General features: G+C 46.7%; 2 protein-coding genes across 2 annotated transcripts; one reads left to right on the top strand and one right to left on the bottom strand.

Annotated features, from left to right (window-relative positions):
* Positions 1-688: 688 nt before the first annotated feature.
* Positions 689-4,461, bottom strand: leng9 (leukocyte receptor cluster (LRC) member 9). The gene is given in 8 exon segments (XM_057045999.1): positions 689-1,443; positions 1,446-1,707; positions 1,781-1,895; positions 2,240-2,447; positions 2,541-2,867; positions 2,953-3,071; positions 3,346-3,436; positions 4,178-4,461. Coding segments are annotated over 8 exon segments (1,596 nt in total). The 5' UTR covers positions 4,263-4,461; the 3' UTR covers positions 689-1,054.
* Positions 4,462-4,787: 326 nt separating this feature from the next.
* On the top strand, positions 4,788-9,492 carry flcn (folliculin). Its single transcript, XM_057045988.1, has 12 exons — positions 4,788-5,037; positions 5,166-5,378; positions 5,548-5,694; positions 5,779-6,000; positions 6,113-6,279; positions 6,366-6,457; positions 7,038-7,201; positions 7,350-7,463; positions 8,239-8,362; positions 8,423-8,548; positions 8,779-8,881; positions 8,961-9,492. The coding sequence occupies exons 2-12, from the start codon at positions 5,166-5,168 to the stop codon at positions 9,166-9,168; spliced, it is 1,680 nt and encodes a 559-aa protein (XP_056901968.1). The 5' UTR covers positions 4,788-5,037; the 3' UTR covers positions 9,169-9,492.
* Positions 9,493-9,890: the final 398 nt, after the last annotated feature.

Genomic DNA, 9,890 nt, shown 5'->3' with positions numbered 1-9,890 from the left:
GCCGCCGGGCGCCACCGGGAAATTTCAAAGTGAAATGCTGCAGTTAAAAAGTGACTTAAATGCGAATAGGTCTGTGAAAAAGGAGCAGAAGCGAACCAGCGGGGGGAGGGAGGGAGGGGGGGGGGGGGGGGGGGGAGTTTTTCTGTGTCACTGAAAAGAGAGTGGGGGAAGGGAGGCAGGGAGATAATGCAAGCGAGGGCACGAGCAGCGGAGAGGCAGAGAACATAGAGAGTACCCACGGACTCACATAGACGCCGGTGCATGTGTTCACGAGCATCTGGGAGAAATGCAGAAAATTCAATTATGCATGCAAGACTCGTTCAGAGAGTTCCCAACAGTGTTGCATCCACACCATCAGACACAGCTCCGACTAAATATCACCCCCCCCCCACACACACACACACACACACACACACACGCACACAGACGATGTAAAAGAAAAACGAACTCGACTCCACACGCGACATCGCCGACCATTCACCAGAAATGCGGAACAGATCATCATTCTTCAGTCCCTCGTTAAACAGATTAGCCAATAATGAGCTGCAGGGGCACTTAGGTTCATTTATGGCTGTAAAGGAAATGTTACATTTTGGTCTCATTAATAATTAATGTTCCCTGAGCTTTTAGGGCAGGTGCCGCGTTCTGTGGTGATGGTGGGGAAATAAAAGCTTGTGCTTAAAGGGGGTTTACAGTTACTGAAATATTTATTGATTCGTTCAATAAAGCAGGGATTCTGTTTTTTATGTCCAGCAAATCTGGTTTGGAAAAAAATATCTTGGCATCAAAGCAGATTGTTAAATGATTGATCCAAAGCGATAAAATACGACAAAACACACAATTGCAGCGAGTAAATTGGACAGGGCACTTGATTCCGGTTACATAAATAAAAACATTTCTCCAGCAAAAGCAGAACTTGTAGATTTATAATCTTCTGTCTCTATAAATCGTTATAAAAGTGTCTCCCCCATGATAAAATCATATAAAGTCAGCATGACCAGTAATATTCCTGGATTATTAGCACACGCCCGCTGTATCTTTTTCCACCCTTTCATCATCGTAGCTTTACAGTGCACAACGTTTCATAAAAACCATCCACTGCGTCACCCCCGATGGTACACAGGTGCAAAGTGTTTACAGGTAAACGGCCAAAGTTCAGGCCTTTGCCCACCTTCAGGTCCCCCACCCGTTCAAAAATGCGCTCTTCCTCAGTGTAAGTGGTCTTGGCCAGGGTGAGGTGGTAGCGAGGGTTGTAGGAGTGCCTGTGAAGCCAGCCCTCCTTCCTGTAGGCCTCCTGAAGGCCCCCGTTGAGCTGCTGGAGGTGAAGGTGCGGCTGGGGGCCCAGGTAGAGCACCCTTCCGTTGAAGTGTTTCAGCCTGAGGGGAAAGGTCAAGACCACCGGGGGGTTCCGATCCAGCTGGGCGAACTGCCTGAGGACCTCGCTGCTGCGGCTACTTCGGCCGGGCCGGACAGCGTGAGGAGGCACATGGTGACGTGGAGGCTGGAGGAGGTGCTCCAGTGGGGCGCGGATGTAGGTAGCAGGGCTGTGACCTCATCCTGCAGCTGCTGGAAGCCAGAGAGGATCGCAGGCGTGTTGGCCCTGAAGCAGACGAAGTGCGTGGGTCGTTTCTTGGGAGGGCGACCGCCGCTCTTCTCTTTCGGCTCCAGGAGGAGGACCTCCCTCACGTTTACAGCATCAGGATCGCGCTGTGGGACACAAGGAGTCTCAGTACCTTAAAGTAGAGACTCTAACAGATCTGTATTAGACGCTGACACCCACTAAATCATCTTTGCTGCATCCCATGTTTGGCTCCAGTGCTGCCAAAGGCCCTTCGTCTTGGGCGTTTGCTGCTTTTAGGGCCAAAGCCATCAGGTCTGGTGTTACCGCTTCAGGTCTGAAATCAAAACAGGCAAGCCCAGTCACGCAGACGCTAAAAACAGTTTCACAGTGACAGGTCACACGGAGAAAACAGGGGTTTGGATTACGCAACCTCCCTTGTTATGTTGATAACGTTATCTGCGGCTACCCAGCAATTTTTATAGTCTAAAATGGTATTTTTAAAATGTAAGAATCATGTGATGAACAGTCAAACGCAAAAATACATTCGGCTTCCGGAACATCTGCTCGAGGATCGTCATGCATTTGAAAAGGGGACCAAATGGTAACGCTCGTGCTTGAATCTATGAGACTGTATTTGGCCGGAGGACGGGTAGGTGTGTAGGATGGAACCGAACCCACTGAATTCCACCCTCTGCGGTGACGCGTGTTCCTTCTTCCAGACACGTGTTTCTGCTACATTTCCCAGCTGACTGTGTTGAGTTCAGGGTGTCACTGTTCTTCTTTCTTGGCTTCTCTTCCTCTACATGTGTGTTTTCAGTTTGGGGACGCTCCTCGGCTACATCCTCTTCCTGTCGCTCCTCCGCTGTTTCCTTTTCTTGCTGCTCATCTGTTTATATATATTATAAAGGAAAGAAAAGCAAATGGGTTAGAGCGTGTTGCGTAAAATATGGTAGAGTGCAGCTAAATCTTTCTGTCCTACCCTTTACTTCCTTCTTCTTTCCAAAGGGGGGAGCCAGAGATTGACCGGTGGAGCCAAACACCCTGTCGGTTCTGGTGTGTCGGTCCCAGACGCGGTGCCCTCTGTAGATGAAATACTGGATCCTGTGTCTGGGCAGGGCCAGCTCAGCGGAGTAATCGCAGTCGCTAGGGTTGATGTCCCACGTGAAGTCATCGAAGGGGCGCTCCAGAACGCCGAGGAAGCGATCCACATAACCCACAACGAATTTTGAAGAATCCACCTCAGAGTCCCACAGGATGCGAGAAATGACGTCATCGGCGGTTCGCATGCGAGGCTTCTTGTTCCCCACTGAGATGGAGGGCACAAAAACAGTTGTCAGTCCACATGCCCCGCTATCATAGTCAGACAGCAAACAAGTTAAATACGGAATGACCTTTTGCATCATGTTCTGGTTTCTCCGATTCGTTTCTTTTCATGTGGTGTTTTTCAGTCTCTTCCTCTTTGTCATCTTGGTTGAGGGCAACAGGTCCTGAATCATCAATCGATGGGGCACTTCAAAAGCAACAAGAAAGGGGATGTGATTCATAATATACAACTTGTCTCCATCTTATAATCACTTTTAAGGGTTAATCTTCATGTGGATTTCTGAGGAACCTTCCCAAAGCAAAACAAATCCCGCCAGATGTCATTTTAAACGAGTACATGTGCAGAAGGGAGACTCCCGTCGATCCACTGCCGCAACCATAAATTAGAGTTCTGCATTTATTAAAGAAAGCACGGTGACAACTTGCTGCTCAGGTAGGCTAACAAGATAAAATAGACACACCTGTGTGATAAACGACACCTTGGGCCAAAACGACACTTTCCTTTGAGGAAGAACTGGCAGGCGTGGGCTCCGTCGCCACCTTCTGCAGATGCTGCCGGCAGGAGAGAGACAGATAAAGGGTGAAAGCCTGCGGGGAAAGTGACCACGTCTAAATGAACAGAGACACACATATATTGCCTCTGAATATCAGCATCATACAGAGGTTTACGCTGACAAAACACTGGTCTGATATTGCTACTTGAATCAATATGTGGAAAACAAGCCAGGAAAAAGCTGAAATCACACAGCAGCTGCCCATGACTCAATCCACAGACGTTTGGGAGGTAGTTGCCCGTAAGACCACAGACTTTGGCCCCTCAAAGACCATTTCCAGATAGGATCAGGACGTGACTCAGGGCCAAAACTCCCTAATTCGGTAGAACCCTTCCTTCTATGATAAGACTGACTAACCATGTCTGCCCTGGTAAGGGTGGACCATTTTTGATTGCTCCCCGTTGCATCATTTCAGAACCGGGAAGTGTCTGGGGGTACTTGGATAAAATACCAAACATAAGCTGAATTCCATTTGAAATGGGGGTAGTTGTCTCCTACTGGAAGTGGAACAGCATCCAATAGTCCAGAGATGCTCTTCCCGACGCTTTCTCTTCACCTGTGGCGTTAATGACGAGCTCATTGTACAACAGATGTTTATCCCAAATGACAATGACCCAGTTACTTAGAAAAACAATTCAATCTCAGTTTCGTAATAACACAATAGTAGACTGTTAGTAGAGTGACAATAGTAGCGTTGTCACACAAAGTTAGAATCACCATGAAATAGAGCAAGACTTACGTGCGGCCACATTTAAGACGCTACCTTTAGGCTCGGAGTTGATTTCTGAGGCTTTTTCAATATTATCGACACTGTCTGATGCCATGCCCAAATCTTCTTTAGGCGTTATGAATTGACAAATATCCCCGTGTAACCTACGCAGGTAGCACAATGACGGGGCAGAGCACTCTTCAGATTGCTCTCCACAACAGCGAAGTTAATGCGGAAGTGATTAGTTAGTATTAAAATAGCCCCCAAAAATATTCTTTTAACTTAAAGTAAAGGTAAAACCTGACAGTATATTTAAAGCATAAAGATTTTTTAATATATTTAGTAAATATAAAATAGAAATAAACTAAATCTAATTTTAAGGGAGCCTTTGCCCCCACGCGTGTTGTTCAATGGAATTGTGGGTAGTGTAGTTTTGTTTGTCGACGCGATTGTAAATGGCTTTGTGGAAAATATAACGCAGAACATAGAACTTAAATCATTCAAGCCCTTGCATTTATCGTGTGTTGTCGCTCAAAACTCTAAAAGTCTCCACCAGAATCTCTAACCTAAACTACTTTAAGAGAGGAAAGCGTAGCGGCGCTGCGCCATGCGTCATCCATGCCGGAGCGCGTGACTCTGCGTCACATGACTCTGCGTCACATGTCTGTTATTGTCATTTAGCAGCTGCACGTAAGAAAATCACAAGAAAAGAGGAGAAAATAAAACGACGGGATGTTTCAAGTCATCGAAATGAAGGCCGGGATTTGCGTCATATAAAATGCCGCTTTTGGAGTTTTGTTTTGTTTTTTAATTTTAACGGTACGGTTGTAATGACGTCCCTCGCGTAAACTAGCTTTGAGCACCTTGTTGAAGTTTCCAGTGTGCCAAAGGTAAGGCTGGTTGATATTAGTCGTGTGGCAATAGAGTTACCTGACAGTGACAGCAAAAATAAATGATTACACGTAGCATCGAAAATGCAACGCAACAGTGTTCGTTAAACTTTTTATTTTCGTTTCAGATGAACGCTATGGTAGCCCTTTGCCACTTTTGTGAGCTTCATGGCCCGCGGACGTTGTTTTGCACAGAGGCATTGCACCCTCCATCTCCATCCCCTTCCACCCAAATGGGCGCCACTATTCCTGGGGACAGGGACCGGGATGCAGACCGAGATGGAGAAGGCCTGACCATGAGGGCCAACAGCTCAGCCACACAGAGAGGAGAAATGTGTGATGTGAGTGGGATGCTTGCTGCTAACTTACAGCAAGCTCGTCAAACACCTCCATTGTGATTGGAAGACTGATTAGAAATATGATAGCTGCGATATAGAAAACTTCTTCCACATAAAGTTTTGTTGTATCTTGCTCTACACTGACAATAACGCTTCTTCTTCCACCACACAGGGATGCCGATCTCTTCCTGCGTCTCACCCAGGCTTTGTAAGCATTGACGATGAAACAGGCATTCGCTTCCTGAGCCACCAGCACCCCAGACAGCCGCAGCTGTTCAGCGTGGTGCGCCAGGCCTGCGTCCGCAGTCTTAGCTGTGAGGTAAATGGTGACGCATGTCTGCGTTAATGTAATCTGATGTGGCACTCTAGACTAATTTTGGTATTTCCCACTTTCCCCGCTCAGGTGTGTCCCGGCCGCGAAGGCCCGATTTTCTTTGGAGATGAGCAACACGGTTTTGTGTTCTCGCACACTTTCTTTATCAAAGACAGCCTTGCGAGGGGATTCCAACGTTGGTACAGCATCGTTTTAGTAGCAATGGACAGGATCTACCTTATCAACTCCTGGCCTTTTCTGTTACGCCACCTTAAACTCACGATACAGAGTCTACAAAGCACAGCGCTCAAGGTTAGGTGCATGGGACTGCTCTGCGTCCTCATGTTAGTAGAAACATCGCCACTCATTTTACAGGTATGAATGAGTGCATTCACCATCACCTTCATACCCTCTTGTCCATCAGGTGTTTGACAGCGAACAAGGAGTTTGTCCCCAGCGAGCAGTGAGGATGAACAGCGTCTTCTCACCTGCAGTATTCCCGCACCAAAGGAGTGGGAATGCGGCTCGGTCCCTCACGTCTCTGACCCAGCACCCTAACCTCTGGGCCAGCCTGCACTCCTCTTTCAGCTGGTGAATCCTTTTACTGACAGCTGTCTTATAACGCACATATGCCTTTGATTTTCGTGAAACGGCTCACGTGGGAATGTGTTGTCCAGGCTGCTGAAGGCCTGCGGGAGTCGTCTGACGGAGAAACTGCTGGAAGGAGCTCCCACGGAGGACACGCTGGTGCTGATAGAGAAACAGACAGGTAGTCGCGCCATTCTTCATCACGCAAACTGAAAATGAACTGCGCGATTCAGCCTGTAACCACAGATGGTTCAGGTGAAAAGTCATTTATCCGAGGGTTTAAAAGGGTCGACAGCCAAGGGTTGGCCTCTTGATTCAGAGTTACATCATGTCTCAGCCATCAGGTGCCTCAGCGATGTCACCAGACTTCCCTAAATATTCTCACGTTAGGGTCTGATTCACAATATCTCCGTGACTCATGACAACTGTACTCAAATGCTTTTTTTAGATAAATGGTTACATCATTTTAAGTGAAGATTAATATGCTGATTAAGAGATTTTAATATTCTGGGGAAAGTTGTATCTCTCTTATATTAATGTCTACTTGTGTTGTCATTAATGGGTGGAATAGGTCTGTCAGTTAATGTAATTACTAAAGCGGCTATCTTCCATTTGCTCAACTAGAAAGTGACATCACCTGCTAAACATAGATGTGACAACAGCTTTTGTGATATTTCCACTGGAATTCCCCGACATTTACAGTCAACCCTAATGTCAACACATTCCTTCATTGTTCCTATCTGATTTTCTTTTTGCGATAGAGCAAGAGGAAGAAATGAACTGCTGGGAGGGGGCAGACGGGGGGGCTTCCAGGTCAGAGCGGCACCCGTCAGAGAGCGAGCTGGCCCACGACTTTCTGTGTGATGATGCAAAACTGGAGGAGTTACCTGACCCGAAGTTCAGGTCACTGCGACATTTGAGACAGGTGAATTGGTCTTCCATTAAACGTTCTCTATCGAAGCTCGCGGGACTGTGATGACTTGAAGGTTTAACGTGGTTTTAACCTGTCATCTCTTGCTTGCGTGCACAGATATTTGGGTGTGAGTCTTCTGACATCGGAGTCTGTTTTGCAGGTCCTCGGGGCTGCAGAGTTTCGCCAGCTCGTGTGGCATGTGCTCATGGGAAACCAGGTCATATGGCGAGGAGCGGAGCCCTCGCTCATCCAATCAGCGTTTATAGTCCTGAAGGTGATTAATTTTCTGCTTCTTATAGTTGTAATAATGTCAGCATGGAGTCATTACAATACTTACGGAGGGGAGTGAATGATACTGCTATAAAACAATGGAATGTGGTGTGAGACAGGACAATACAGCACAAGAGTGCAGGCTTAGAGGAAAAGCTGAGCACACTGTACATTATTTTTTATTAGTTTGAATATTATGCTGACTGCACATCTGTAAAATTGTATTTTTTTACCTGGCCGGTAATCAGTCTCCCCACACGAGCCTGGTCCTCTTTAAGGTTTCTTCCTGTTAAGAGGGGGAACTTCTGCCACCATTGCTCTTTTGGGGGTGAGGCTCTGGGATTCTGAAAAGCACTAGACAGTCTTAATTGTAACAGACACTATATAAACAAAGTTGAAGTGAAATAAATGCAAGTATACAAATCAACAGAATACATTCAATAACCTTTCTTAAAAAATCCAGTATCTGTTAGCAGGTGTGATAAAATCACAATCCTATTATTTTCCAAGACACGCTTTTGTTCCGGCTTTCAGTTCTTGCCCAAACACATTTGTGTTTATGCTTGTGAGACACACCTCGGTTTTCCTTTGCCCAGACATATTTCCCTTATGTTTCTAAGGGCTGTCAAGAAGCCAGTGTGTTTTCTCCGGTTATTGTGTAAAAGTAAAACTCCTCCCGTCTTTTCTTCCCAGGAAACGGTGGTTCTGTTGTGGTTAACACCTTTGATGGTGACCAACAATCTGTTTCTAATCAGAACTTCTCTCTGATTTCCCATCAGTCTTTGCTTCCAGTTGGCTGTGTGCGATCCATCCCATACAGTGCTCAGTATGAGGAGGCCTACAAGTGTAACTTCCTGGGCCTCAGCCCAGATGTGCCCATTCCCACCCACGTCAGCTCCTCAGGTACGACCGCAGAGGCTGACGTCACACTTTACAACCACCTAACCTCCTTTTTCCCCGCAGAATTTTCAGTGCTGGTCGACGTCAGTTCAGAAGGAAGTTGCCAGAACTCGGCTGTTGCCAACGACGACGTGTCCACGCTTCATCAGTTCACCATCAGCAGCGCCAACACGCAGCCCGCTGACAGGGGTGAGAGACCCCGTCGCCATGGCTTGGTTTAATTACGTCACAGCCAGATCTCATTTACTGGATTAAAAGGAAATAAGGGAATTCCAGAAGAGAAAGTCATGTTTAGCACCGGAGCTTTTGTCATGAAGTTGAACTACTCTGCGTTTTCACATAAATACATAATCTCCTTGTACTAATCATATTAAAAGACATTCAAACGTACATGTTAAACAGTCCCTCCTGTTCCACAGGTCCCACGTTACTGAACAAACTTGAGGTGGCCCTGTCCAATGAGAATTTGTCTGTGGACGTCGTGTCTCACTGCCTGTTGTGTCTGAAGGAGGAGTGGATGAAGTAAGTTAAAGCCACCGACCGGTGACATGTCGCCATTTCCTGTGATCTCTGTCTCACAGCGCGAGCTTTTGTCTTCCAGCAAGGTCAAAGTGCTCTTCAAGTTCTCCAAAGTGGACGGGCGAGGGAGGGAGGACACCCAGAAGGTCCTGGCTCTTCTGGGAGCCACGGGCCCCGGTGAGGAGGACAACGTCAGGCTCCTGAAGTTCTGGATGACGGGACTCAGCAAAACATACAAGAGCCATTTAATGACGGCTGTGCGAGGAGGGGAGAGGAGCCCCAGCCAGTGACAAAAAGGAGTGGAGGAGGTGGTGAAGGAATGGGGCTGGAAAGAGGGAAATTCTAAAGAAATATTTTCTGCTTTGGTTTCCTTTCATCAACAGTCTTTTGAGAACAGATTGAATCTCTCAGTGAGAATAAATGGCAGCCTTTGTTTCTCCATCCACCCTGGCACTGGTTTTAACACAGGTCAGGTAACTTTTCCGCTAGCTGTTAAAAGGGAATTATTATTTAAATTGTCTAAAATTCTGTATGTGGACTTTATCTGAATAAAGAAACACTTTGCACTTTTTTGAAGCCTTGCCGCTATTTTGAAATAAAAGACTAAAAGTGAACTGGCTCTTTATTTTTAGATGTGTATTTACGCCACAACTGGCTCCATCCTGTCCTAACCTAAAGACTAAAGACGGGGCTCAGCATTTTCCCTCTTCCTGCTCACTTGTTTGTGTGATCTACAGCCAGCAGGTTTTAGATGGTGTAAGACAACACTTGTAGGTTGTAAGTGCTGCTCTAATGCCGCTCAACCAATTGGCAGTAGTTTGGCTCCTTAACGAGCCGCCTGCACACGGGTCCACTCAAGAAAAAGGGTCCTTTTCTCTGACGCCACAGTTATTTGAGCCGGCTGCTGAAACACGCAGATTTTTCAGACAATAAAATTCAACATACGGCTTTGTTTAAAGCGTGGGGGTGGATTTTGTTAAGGGGGGGGGGGGGGTTAGCAATGTTTTTGTAG

Source organism: Takifugu flavidus, chromosome 10 (genome assembly GCF_003711565.1).
Source record: "Takifugu flavidus isolate HTHZ2018 chromosome 10, ASM371156v2, whole genome shotgun sequence".
Lineage (NCBI taxonomy): Eukaryota > Metazoa > Chordata > Actinopteri > Tetraodontiformes > Tetraodontidae > Takifugu > Takifugu flavidus.
The sequence above is the reverse complement of the archived record's forward strand: the minus strand, read 5'-3'. Positions and strand labels throughout refer to the sequence as shown.